The 12797-nt window shown below is 45.8% G+C and overlaps 4 protein-coding genes across 4 annotated transcripts; all 4 read right to left on the reverse strand.

The window, feature by feature from the left end:
- Positions 1-1441: 1441 nt before the first annotated feature.
- DFJ58DRAFT_612053 (uncharacterized protein) lies at positions 1442-1621 on the reverse strand (the record flags this gene model as incomplete). The annotated part of the gene is made up of 1 exon (XM_041380904.1): positions 1442-1621. A coding segment is annotated over one exon (180 nt), but the record flags the coding sequence as incomplete, so codon positions are not given.
- A 78-nt stretch (positions 1622-1699) lies between these two features.
- Positions 1700-2448, reverse strand: DFJ58DRAFT_635430 (uncharacterized protein; the record flags this gene model as incomplete). Its single annotated transcript, XM_041381274.1, has 3 exons — positions 1700-1800; positions 1852-1932; positions 2208-2448. Coding segments are annotated over 3 exons (423 nt in total), but the record flags the coding sequence as incomplete, so codon positions are not given.
- A 220-nt stretch (positions 2449-2668) lies between these two features.
- On the reverse strand, positions 2669-3635 carry DFJ58DRAFT_736234 (uncharacterized protein; the record flags this gene model as incomplete). The annotated part of the gene is made up of 5 exons (XM_041386764.1): positions 2669-2842; positions 2881-2888; positions 3055-3426; positions 3477-3524; positions 3578-3635. The coding sequence occupies 5 exons, from the start codon at positions 3633-3635 to the stop codon at positions 2669-2671; spliced, it is 660 nt and encodes a 219-aa protein (XP_041235921.1).
- A 1349-nt stretch (positions 3636-4984) lies between these two features.
- DFJ58DRAFT_847925 (uncharacterized protein) lies at positions 4985-7992 on the reverse strand (the record flags this gene model as incomplete). The annotated part of the gene is made up of 15 exons (XM_041393540.1): positions 4985-5041; positions 5116-5241; positions 5519-5609; positions 5685-5809; positions 5830-5897; positions 5948-5992; positions 6276-6322; positions 6372-6709; positions 6757-6843; positions 6893-6925; positions 7034-7098; positions 7145-7250; positions 7381-7563; positions 7631-7674; positions 7971-7992. The coding sequence occupies 15 exons, from the start codon at positions 7990-7992 to the stop codon at positions 4985-4987; spliced, it is 1437 nt and encodes a 478-aa protein (XP_041235922.1).
- Between the last annotated feature and the right edge of the window lie 4805 nt (positions 7993-12797).

Here is a 12797-nt window from a genome sequence, read left to right on the forward strand (position 1 = left end):
CTAGTCGCTATCAGGCATTCCACTTGCACTATCATACCTTATCCCTCGCTTTCCCTTCTTTTGATTTCTTCTCACTGTTGCTAGTCGGACGTCGCATAGCACTATCGCATAGGACAACTTGCATAGCGCTCCTCACTTATACGCATGTTTCTCTGTCGGAACTCACTTGTCGCTAGTCGCTGATCACTACAACACTACTCATTGATTTTTTGGTCATAGGTCGCTATAGGTTATTAGCCCTTCGCATCATCGCTACCCTTGCATATTTGAAGGGAGTTGCTTCAATAGCAGTCCTCTTGGGTCAAATACTACACTCACGCCTATTTAGATAAATAGCGCTAGTTTCTAACCAGCCTAGTCGCTATTACTCTTTCACACCGGACGAAGCTGTGAGACAGACGCTCCCACATATGTGAGACCTAGCATACTATGAGGTCAGAGTTGTGGAATTGGCTAACAAAGTACATGGGTCTCATAGAGGTAGAGTTGAAAAATAGAAGATGACTAAGCTCCGTCCATAGAGTTTTGGTAAAGGAAATGAAACATTGTAATTTAATCTGTGCAGATACATGTCACGTGATGATGTACTAATATAATCTCACCAGATAGATTGAAAGGTATGATGGTCGATGAAGTTATTAATCAAGAAGTGCTCACAGCGATCGATAACATTGCTTGATGTCCATGCAAGATTCGCCCTTTGACTGAATCTTGGTACTAACTGGCATGTTCAATATATAGAATCCACCTCAATAACTGAGGCATCTTGTACACCATTTTGGTAACTTTGGGAAATAGGGTACATCCCAGAATTTGAATCTTTATTTTGAGGTCATGAAAACCATTCGACATAGGCAAGGTGTCTGATCTGTCTCGGGAGAAACATCTTCATGATGTATTCATCTGGAATGCGGAAAACAACTTTCAGTCATGCTACTCATTTTCCTATCAGGCATTGTCAGTATTAAGATAGATAGCGAGAGTTGGATAACAGACCATAAATGCCAGTTTCTTCACTCTCACACCCCGACTCATTGATAAGAACTGTGTCAAATTGTGTGCCTAACTCTCCTATGCCACTACTCTTGAGTCTTTTTGGCTCTGCATGTGCAATGTGCAAAGCAGCAGATTTGGTATCAACTTGCAAATTCGGAACCGCAAACTTGATACGATGCCACACGTCAACTGCTTCCAAGTCTCATAAGACATTGGCATTCAAGTTGCAGGTGGCCTGTCAACGTTGGGAGGTAGGCTGAAGCTGGTTAACTATGAACTCCCCGAGGGCATCCTTAAAATGTGTTGCCCCAAACCAATTTTCCAATATGTGAAATGACATGGCATGTGCAGAAGGATTCTTCGCAAGATATATGCCAGGTGATAGAAGCCTTCGCCAACGAGCGTGGGGCTTGGGGATCTCTCCACACCTCCATTGAAGGACCAAGTCAAATGCAGCCATTGATTCCTGTCGCTCTGGCCATCTTGTCATCTGTTGCAAAATCTCCTTCTTATTGGTCGCCCTATATGCATCCTTCACATAGTCTATATGAAGCTGCTCAGTAGCTTCGGTGTTGTAGTTGTCGGTCATACCAAAGCAGCAAATGGAATCAGCATAGTGCTCAAGCAAATCAATCAATACTTGTACTGACTTGCATCCACCAATACGAGAGGGATTCCAGACTGGCAGAAGTTCAAAGGGCCAACCTTTAAGCTCCACACCATAATGTTCAACAATGGCGTGCTTGTAGTTCTTGTAGTTCATTTTCACATGGTTGGTGAGTATGTTTTCGCGCAAGATAAAGTCTGCATCAACATCAGTAACAATGAAAACTCCATGATAGAGATGGTACTCACCAAGTTTATCTTGTATGAGTGTCCGACATTCACTGACCAGCTGGTTGAGGGATTTTTTCACCTTTAACATAGTCGGTATGTCTTCAGCTGTGGGAGTAGAGCGTCATCAAAACACGTTAGTTAGAGTTGATTATAGAAACTTACCAAGGCCAGAGACAACAAATGCTTCCATTTTTAATGCCAGGTGCCGAGGCTTGAGATCCAGAACGGTTCACACAAACTTCTCAGCCTTCTCTGAAAAAAAAAGTTTGGGACCACTAAGGTCCTCAATCCCACTGTGGACAGCTACATAGAAGCCTTCCACACTGAGGCGGGAGCAAATAGCTGTCCATTGGATTATATGCCTGTCAGAAAACGAGTGGCGAAGAAAATAGAAAGTACCTCTTGGTTCATAGCAGCAAAAGTAGCCTGCATGTCACGCTGGACCGCCCTTGGGTTGTCATGGACCATGCACTGCTTGTTGGCACACATTTTCATGATCTCGACTTCATAATTGTCCTTTTGAGCACGAGAGAGTCTTGCATAGTCGATGCATAGAGTTTCTTTGTGAGAAGTGATGAACTCCGTAAGCTTCCAATTATTACCCTTTGATAGGCCTGGAAAGCAGCTAAAATTGAGTACAGATACCACATTTTGTGAAACAGAGACATGCACCTTCATTTATGTCATCCAGTCATTGACGAACAAACACATTCCATGTGTTTGAACGGCGACAACGCCAAATAGTCTGACCCCCAAGAAAAAGTTGATGTTGCGTCCAATGCTCGGAGCTAGTAGCATCTGTTGAGTACTATCCTTATGAATCATGATAGAGGTCTCACTGTCCATGTTTCCTGGAAAGGGCTTGAACCTTGCCCATGTAGGTTGCGCAAGCACCATTCACATCATCAGTGAGTGCGGCAAACTTTGCATGACGTGCAGCCTTCTGAGACATTGTAAGCTGGGGACGGACTTTCTTGACTTTGCTTGTCTTTCCATGTGCCATGATGAACTGAATAGGCAAGGTAAGTAACAAAATTTACAGCTTACATGGAGGACTATTTATTGGACAGCAGCACAGCAGTGGCACTCACTCGAAAATACGGACCTGAAAGAAGATATGAAATTCTGGCCTACAATAACATTACAAAAATTTGTACTTAGATCAAAGACACTAAAATTTGATTCAGTCATTTTGCTCCCTTGCTGAAACTCAAAACTCACCTAGATTATACATAGCAAACAAAAGAGCCAATTTTCTAGGCTCAAGCACCAAGTTAGCATCAAGAACATGTGCCCACTGCATTTCCTCGAAGCCTTCCCTTTGAAGAACACAAGAGTGAATCTCATGGACAACATCATGTGGAAGATCATGCAGGGCAAGGATAGCCTTTATGTCCTCAAAGGTAGGAGTGTTTGAGGTACCAACACAGCCATTCAAACATTCAGTGCCAACCAAACCTTGAGGCAACTGACAAATTTTGGCCATTGCACCAGGGCCCAATGCATCAAGTGATGTCAAGCAAGATGGGCCACCAGTGGTGTCTCTAGCATAGACACGAGGATAGGTCTTCGCAGGCATGAGCTCTTTAGTGCCTGAGTGTGACTTTAAGTGATCCTGTCAAAACAAAATGGAAGGCACATACCATCATTAAGTTTAAAAGTGATTTGCTCAACATTGGAGGCTGCATTAGCTAAGCAGTGAGGGATCAGATAACAGCTGATGCAGCCATCGATAATGACTTACAAGCGGTGGGGTGCTCTTTTGAAAGGGCTGGTATATCATTGGATGTCATGTCTGTCATGGTAGCATCTGGATGAGAATCAGTTAACAACGAGGCAAATGAAAACAAAAAACTTACTCCATCATAGTCTAGTAGGTAGATCAAGCATCTTCCAACAGTTGTTTGGAAACCAGGAGTCACAAATCTGAGGAAGTAAATGGTTGAGAAGAGTAGTAGTGATGTTACTCATGGTGTCAGCAAGCTTGTAGGTTGGTGGATGAGATACAGTAGCTTTTAGGATGATGTCTGGAGATTTTATGGCGACCATCTTGCATCCTTGAGGCCCTTGTTTGTACTTGTATTTTGCCGGCCATTTGAAATCAAATGTTGCATGGAATTGGATACATATGAAGTCGTGCTGAATCAACAGTGAGTACACCCAATTTCTAGAGACAGAAAGAAAAAGCGCACCAGTGCATCATTATCAGTGCCAACTGCAAGGTCTAAATAGTGAAGGTGGTGGAACAGGCTGAGGCAGATGACCATTCAGGCCGCTTGATTCTGTCGTGAATGTGGATTTTTGAGTAGACATAGTCAAAGTTGCGCAATTGCAGAAAGCAACAGACTTGAAGGATACAAAAAGCAAGAGTGAAAATGAGATTGAAAAGGCGTCCAGCTGGGAGGTTTGAGACTCTCCTAATTAATAACTGTGACATGTTGCAGACAGTCTGCAAGTGCAGGACAAAGCGAGATATGTATATGAGGTGCAAATGCACATGTAGCACACATGTAGTTGCAATGTGGCATACAAACATCACATCAATCTAAGATTGATTCAATCAGTCGATAACTAATACACCCATCAATTTAAGATCTTTTGGATTGTATACTTTCTAGCACAGGTACTCCTTCATCTTCACAGCATAGCAGCATGGACTTCCCTTTCTTCAGTCCTTACACCATGTTGCAAGAGAACAGTAACAGTGTAGCAGCACAGACTTCCCTTTCTTCAATCCTTACACTGTGTTCTGAGGGAATGGTAAATGTGTCAACAATCCTCAAATTTGTGCATGATACTACAACAACATCTGCTGAATACATAAGTCAAATCGCACTGCCTCATCTCCTTCTGATTCATCTTCAATCATCTCTGCCAAAACTTTGTCTACATCTGATGAGCCATCTGCTGTGATCATGTCAGAAGGAACACAGCCAGTAAATCCTTCAAGTGAATATATATGATTGATGTGAACACGGTGCACATTATTGACCCTCCGCTGCTGATGATACAGCCTCCAAATTTCTGATGCAAGTGGGGGGTTAGTTAGCTCAAGCTCAGTGGCCACATGTTTGATGTCAGAATCCTCAGCATTGATCCAAGTGTGCAAGCAGCAGATTTCAACATTGAGTTGAATAATCTCCTCACGAGCTCAGAGAATCTTGAAGTACTTGACGGCCATCCCACAATGTGTGGTATTGCTCCAAGGCTTGGTCAGAATATCATGTCACAAATGTTTGAGGATATCAAACTTGCCAAGGGCCACATAAGACAGAACCTCACTATATTGTAGTGTTGGCCTTCGCAAATTTTGTGTGACAGCAAGCTTGTTGTACTTGTCCAGTGCTGTATGAATTGCACCCAATCGTTTGATGATGGCTCAAGATATTTGTCGTCAAAGTTTATAGCCTGTGAATTATTTTGTCAGTAGAATGCATTGATCAACATTAACTTAGTACTGGTTGATGAGAGATTAGCTTTAGACAACTCAAACAAGTGCTGAAGGACGAGACCCTCAAGATCTTCAACTATGTGAATGAATTGCTGTCGTCAGCTATATTGAAGTGTCTCCCAATAGTCTGAATACACAGGTGTCCACCATTCAGCAATGTCGAGGCGAGTCTCTAGATCCTCAACAACATTGATTTGAATTTGAAGACAGCAGCTCCACTGCACGCCAAGTCACTTGTGCCTGCTTAGTTGATTGTGAAGCTGCAACACTCAACCCAGAGTCAGGTGTGAATGATGACGGCAAGTACGTCAAAAATTGGTCCATTCTAAATGAGTCAAACTGTTGTCTGAATTGATTGTGAACTTTAAAACATGCACAAATGAAGTAAAATGAAACTTACTGGTATGTGTTGAGCTTCTCAAGCGCTTCGACGTAATTGACTGTGAGAGTGTCACGTGCAGGCTCTGATGCAATGGACTCCATATATGCGAGTTCTTCGGTTACCCAAGTTTTGAGATCCATGGCCTGGTCAGGAAGTGGTAGACATTGAGTTCTTGAGTGAAATCATTAATCAGGGTAACCACTTGTTTGTAGTTATTGAAAATAAAGCGGCCTACATTTCAATTAGGTCAATCAGAATTACTAGTCAGATGAAATGCTCACTGAGTTCCAAATATTTATCCATGTCCCATTGGTCAAAATGCAAGTCTAGGAACTGATGATAGTGAAAATGTGATGCATGACAAATGAGGCATGCTGTGGCATTTGAACTTGCAAAAATATGTTCACAAGTTTCGAGATCTTCAAGTCTGACACCACATAGGTACATGGGGTGATACTGCAGCTGGCATTTGCGGTTATGAGCGTGTCCATGGAATGCATTCACCGACAGCGAAAAGTTTTCAATTCGCAGCTTTGTCTCGTATAGAGCTGGCAGCAACTGTCTTCAATAAGCTGCAACTGATATTACTACCAATGGCTTGATTCTCACCGAAGATGTCGAGAAGCTTGTTTATGGTCGTGAGAGGATATTTCGCACTATTGAGAATCATTAGCAACATAACATTAAATTGTACTGATTACTTACAGCTTGCCACTGCGACACATCTTAGTGACTGTTTGGACAATTCCATGTCGACACGCAGAGAGGAAGATACCAGTCTGTTCAAAAACATGGACGGTGTTCTCCTCGGTTGAGTTAGTGGCTTTCCAGTTGTCAGTACATAACATTAGTTGATCGGCTCCACATTCACCAGGATGTAGTTGCACATCATCCTTGAACATGTCAACTTGATCCAGGGGAATCATGTATCTGCTGGGAAAGATGCGGGGATCAGCACTGCCAGCATTTGCCATGCGTTTTGCGGAATTGTTCCCATCCATCGCTTTGAGACTGGCAGGATACAGTGGACATTCATTAGGTTGCTGTTGAAATAGATTAGACAATGATCTGTTTTTAAAATAACACTGACCTCAAACATGCACGGTGGACAACCATGTTGAAGGTAGACATTGAATGTGATTGAAAATTGATAACGAAATCTTTGCGCGTAATCGACCTAATTATTAATTAGAATGCTGTAAGTCCATGTACAAAAAATGACTTACATTATGTATTGTGCACAAAACCTTTGTGAATGCCTAGATACTGAATGAAGACTGCCGTTGTTGAAGCTGATGATAGAGCTCAAGACATTGCAAGCTAATTGCAACAGTTGGTGCAGTAGGAGAGCAGCCGAGTAGACCCACATGCAATAGAGACACATTCACGACTTCTTCATCCTGTGGCATGATATCATGAAAATAGTCTAGTTCTAGAATTTGTAAGTAACAAGATCATTTTAATAATAAAAAACATACCAAAGACATGCATCACTGTGACCTGGAACTTGTGAGCCGAAATTTGAGCGATGTTGAGTGAATTGTTATGCTTCCAAGTGAGATACGTGTTTGTTAGTGCAGGCAGCTGTAAGTGCCATGAAGCATGCATATTGGCATAGTGGGCTTCTTGTGTCCATTGGTCACTATGGTGTTTTGATGAGCTGCAGTAACCTTGATTAGCTAGAAAGACTGAGTAGAAGCAATACAATATGTACCTGTTTCCTAGGCAGAGAGTAGCTGGGATTCAACTGAGTAACGGTCCTCATTGCTGGCGCTGTCCGTGTCCATGTCCATGTCACCATTGCTGCCATCTGAATGTTGCAGCCATTGTAAGACTGGTCCATCATATCGAGACTTGACCCAGCTTCCAGTGAAGCCTCCGCAGCGAGAGCAGCCTGCTGTGTGCGACATTGATCTGCTCATACATCGCTATAAGAACGAAAAAAGACTGATATGTACACTCACCTTGGGCTTGAAGTTGTAGCTCTCTCTCGGCTCACAGTGTCTTACTAGGATGTGAAAGGCAAGAAAACTCTCCAAATTTCACAATCCTCCACGGTCAACGGTTCAGACAATTACCAACGGTTGATAATGTGGTCGTTCGTGGGGGACGAGGTGTGTTGAACTTTTCAAGCGAATGCTAGTGATGTAAAAGGGGCAAAGAACGATAGAAACCAATAGTAACACAAGATAGTGCTATAACCTTCAGAATAATGTGTTGCAGCTGTATGCAATGAACTAAAACTATACTATATCCCTCTTGGATATTCCTTACTTATACTTCAGCAATGGAGAACAAATTCACTAGCAGGATTGTCCCAATACATGGCCTCAAAACCAACTCTCTGCTGCTCAGGATCTCACAATGAGTAATGACGCAGTCCAGAATAGAGTACACCTTCTTGATGTAGTCTTAAGTGGCCAAGCTCTTAATATTCGTTGACAGATTGTAGGTCTTATTTGTGTCTACCCTAATTGATGAATAATACGTGAAATTCTCTCCACAGAACTTTCCTGTGTCTAAAAGAGAACTAGAATGATTGAAGACGATAGAATCAAAGATGGCTCAAGAATGTGGCCAAATACTTCTGAAGAATGTGCTTTAAGAATGTGCTTTAAGAATAATGTGGATTGAAGATTATGTAATCAAATGTGGCTCAAGAATGTGGCCAGATACTTCTCTCGAAAACAACACGGTCCGTTTGCGGGCGTGACGCTTCGGGTTTCTCCGTTTCGTCCGATGACGTGAGCGATGAACATCTTTCTTGCTTCGATCGCGGGGTGGCGCAGACCCCCGGAACCGCAGCCGCAGATTGAACGTCGGTCTCAGCCCCGTTCGTCGTCGTTGTCGTCGTTCCATTGGGCCGTTTTCTGCTGTACGTTCTTTGGCTAGGATGATTGCTGACCACCCGCCTGCTTTTCCCCAGATCAATATCCCTCTCGCTGTCCTCCACAGCGAGATCGCACGCAGGAACGAGTCAAACGACTCTGCAAGCCCCTCAGGAGGCCTGCACGTGGGCGGAGCGCTCATCCTCGTCGCTGTGTTACTCTCTCTCGGCCTCCTGGTCACCTACCACTGGTGGAGGCCAAAGATCCCTGTCAACTCGTTCTGCAACTGTTGTCCTTGCCTCATTCCCATCCGCCATCGCGACCGTGACGTTGGAATGACGTCCATTACTACTTTGACGCCCTCTCCTGATCTCCGCACCCAGCTCACCACTGCTACAGCAGGGTCTACTGCTGAACATGGGTCTTTCTGGAGCGTGGCTGGCACGGTCGAAAATGTCGATGGGCCATCAGGGTCCCTGCCTCTCCCGCTCCGCTTCGATCGGATGGAGAGCCAGAAATCGAGCATGTTGAAATGTGAGGCTGTTGTTCCCCTTTCCTTTGCTTTTCGGTGGGCTGAATCCTTGCATCATGCAGCTACAGTATGGCTGGAAAAACCCTGAAGCAAAAGTGTGTCCAACTTGGCCTCCCTACCTCTGGTAACAAGACAGTCCCTTCGCGAACGACTGGAGGAATTCAGTCGTAACCGCGATGCATGGGACAGGTGCGTCGGAGCAGTCTGCTCAAAATAATGTTCACTCATCCATCTCCTTCCCAAGGCTCAAACCAGGGGCTCACAAGGCCCACAAGGGCCCGCGAGTGCGTTCGACGAGCAAGCCCAAGGCAGGCAGCCGCCCAAAGCAATCCATGCAGCGCCGTGGAGCAGCTGCTTGGCACGACAGCATCTGATGCTGCAGCCACTGACGTCAGTCGGTCCAAGGACACACGGACGGCACCAGAAATCAGCGCACTGCTGCCTTGGGTGAGTACTTTCGTGCTCACTCTGGCTTTGTCCCACTGAACTGAATACACTGGCGGGCAGGCTGATACCATCACCAGCATGTATCCGTATGCACTGACGGACGGTATGCCCATGCCAGCAAGCACCCCAAACCCGCCTGCTCTTAGCAGCAACACCACGCGCAATCTTTCCCTGCTGATGGCCTCTTGGAAGAGGCCATCATCCAGAACGTGGGCACGAGGCTTGTCAAAATTGTTCAAGGTGCCCTCCAGCCAAGCGCTGCTGGTTTGTCTCCATCTGTTCGACCCCAGGTGGCTGAAACGGTGGACATGGTGAGTGGCTATTTCCCCCACATCGCTCCATTCAAACTGACGGTAGCATGTTTGAGCAGGGTGCGAGTGGCGCAGCTACAACTGCCTGCCAACAACCTCCTTTGGAACCAGGCAGCTTGAACAAGCTGCGCATTCTCAATCTCGGGGACGGCACTACTCTCCAACTGGCAGATACGACATCCCAGATCCCCCTGCTGTCAGCTTCGCCAATGATATACTACGTCTCAATGCAATGTGGGACGACCACACGACGCACTGGAAGAACGAGTCCATCATCACCATTCAAGGCCACCCCATCGCTATCACGTACTGGCCATTGCTCTACCGCTACGGTCATGATCAGCAATGGAAGGGTACGAAAAGCAAGTGGACCGACTGGCTGGGTGAGTGCCTCTATCACAACTTCCCTTCCTACTTCTGATCCTCCTTCTGGTTGTGCAGGATGTCATCGAACGCTACAGGCGGGGCACCCCAGATCAATTCTGGGCAGACTTTACGGCTGACAATGGTGAGCGGATGAAATTCACTGCCCATTGTCCACAAACTTCGTGATGAGCGCAAGGCAGAACATGCTGCACTGGTGGAGCGTGCTCACCGAGAATTCCATGCCGAATTCGACGACCTTTTCACTTACCGGCGAGGAGGAGAGGAGCATGTGATGACGAAGCCATCTGCCATTGCGAAGAAAATACATCGAATTGACGACTGGACTCGTGGTCCGTGACTGACGATGGACAGTAAACTAGTAGTAATACCAATAGCTTTCTGTGAATAATGATCAATGCTACACGTTCTGTTGACTTGGAGGCTCGGAGTAAGCTTGTGTGCGTGTGTGTTTGTTTGAACACATTGAGGAAAAAAGGGGCCCATACTTCAAATAAGGGGCTCTCGCTTCAATCTCACCATCTCCCATATCAACCATAACTACATCGTACACCAGACTCATTCAAACACAGGCAAGGTAGGCCTCATGGATGACAGTACCACGATACTGACAGATCAGAATAGCATCCACAAAGCATGTCAACACCAGTCAACAACAACGATACTAAAACTAGAGTGATGGGCGACGGTGTGTTATGCAAGTCCAGAGCCCGAACTTATGATGGATGTGAGATACACGACAGTGATGTTAGGCACTTTGCCCAGCTTGGCTTCGCGCTGTCAGTCAAGGACCTCGCAAAACAACACGGATTTCATGAAAATGCTATTCGGAACGTTTACATGCAACTGAACGGCTATGCAGAGGCAATGGAAGTCATCGAGGAGATGCGGGATGCTGCAGAGGAGAAAGCTGTGGCCGCGATACTGAAAAGAAAGGAGGAGGACATCAAGGAAGAGGAAGAGGAGTAAACATTCAATGCCATCAATACAAGTAGTATCTATGTCCCAGCCCGCTACAATATGACACCTTGAAGTTTTCCTCCAGCGTCCGAGTCAAAAGGTCCTTGTCGACACCTTCACAATCAGTCTTTGAAGTTCTTCCTCCAGTGTCCATCCAGTCTTTAAAGTTCTTCCTCCGGCGTCCATCAGTCTTTAAAGTTCTTCCTCTGGCGTCCAAGGTCAAAATTGTGCAAGCAGACAATCAGTCTGGAAGACGATGTGCACCAAACCACTCTGAGAAGGGCTTCCTCCAGCGTCCAAGGTCAGAATTGCGTGAGCAGACAATCAGTCTGAAAGATGACGTGCACCAAACCACTCTGAGAAGGGCTTCCTCCAGCGTCCAAGGTCAAAACTGCACAAGAAGACAGTCAGTCTGGAAGATGATGTGCACCAAACCACTCTGAGAAGGGCGCCTACAGTCTTCCTTCCTCGAAAGCAACACCAAAGATGGAGGACAAGGACTTAGGATCTGGGGCCCGAGTTATGAATATTGATACCACAGGGGATCACCATGCTAAGAATCTGCTTCCCGGACCACATGGGTTTTGGCACGATGATAACAGGTATTGGTATACTGCCGTCTCAGCCAGGGACCTACAACAAGATGTTCTGAACCTGGTTCCAGTCCATGGGGAACCCATGCTATTTGCGACAGTTCAGCATATGTTTCACTCCGTGGAATGCCCAGGATTCAGCGTCCAAGGCCAAGAGAGTCCTTGTTGACACCTTGCGTGAACAGACAATCGGTCTTCGAAGTTCCTCCAGCGTCTGAGGCCGAAATAGTCCTTGTTGCTAAGAAAATGCGCTATACAAACAGTGACTGGTAAAATGCAAGGCAAAGAAAGGGAAAATAATGTAATGTAGTACGGACGGCGAGCAGAGTTTAGCCACAGGAACAGCATCTCCCGCACTGAGAGCACTTCACCATCGGCCGTCTGTTAGGGTTCAGGAATTGCTCCCTTGGCTCAGTGGGTCATCATTCGAAGAAATGAGATACTTCACGATTGTCATGTTCGTAAATTCCACACTCCACCCTCCCCACTCGCAGATTCTCCGCAGTGACCAACGCTTCTCGACATGCAGGAACTGGCACCCCCCCCTCCGGAACGAATGTGTGCCATATGGAGTAGGGTCGATGTCAACATCGAGGAGGTTGTTCCGAAAAAGCTCCAGGAACTGCTCAGAGGACTGACGAGTTGAGCGTGAATCATAGTAAGCTGTCAGACAATTGACATACCATGGGACTATTGGCCTCTGAGATTCGGTCACCTGAAGCAATCTTTCGAAAGAGGTAGCCCGACGTGACTTTCGACTCCTTCAGCCAGGCAGCAAGTGCTCTCACTGGGCAGAGGTGTGCCTCGGACGATGAAAAGGGCCAGAGGTGAAACGGTTTGATGTCTAGGTAAGTGGGCACATCCATGAGTCAATAGTTCACGGTCAAGAGTGGAGTCACATACCGCCATTTTGATGAGTTTTGCGGAAGGGAAGGTGTAGCACTATCTGGGTATCGTGCACGCGAAGATCGTGTACCTGTATCTTCAGAACCTCGTCAAAACGAAGCATGCATATGAATGCCACAGTATAGGCAGCTGACAGAAGCCGCCGTACACGCCCACCACCCCATCGACTC

This window comes from Suillus subalutaceus (assembly GCF_016647625.1).
Source record: "Suillus subalutaceus strain FC151 chromosome Unknown DFJ58scaffold_256, whole genome shotgun sequence".
Taxonomy (NCBI): Eukaryota; Fungi; Basidiomycota; class Agaricomycetes; order Boletales; family Suillaceae; genus Suillus; species Suillus subalutaceus.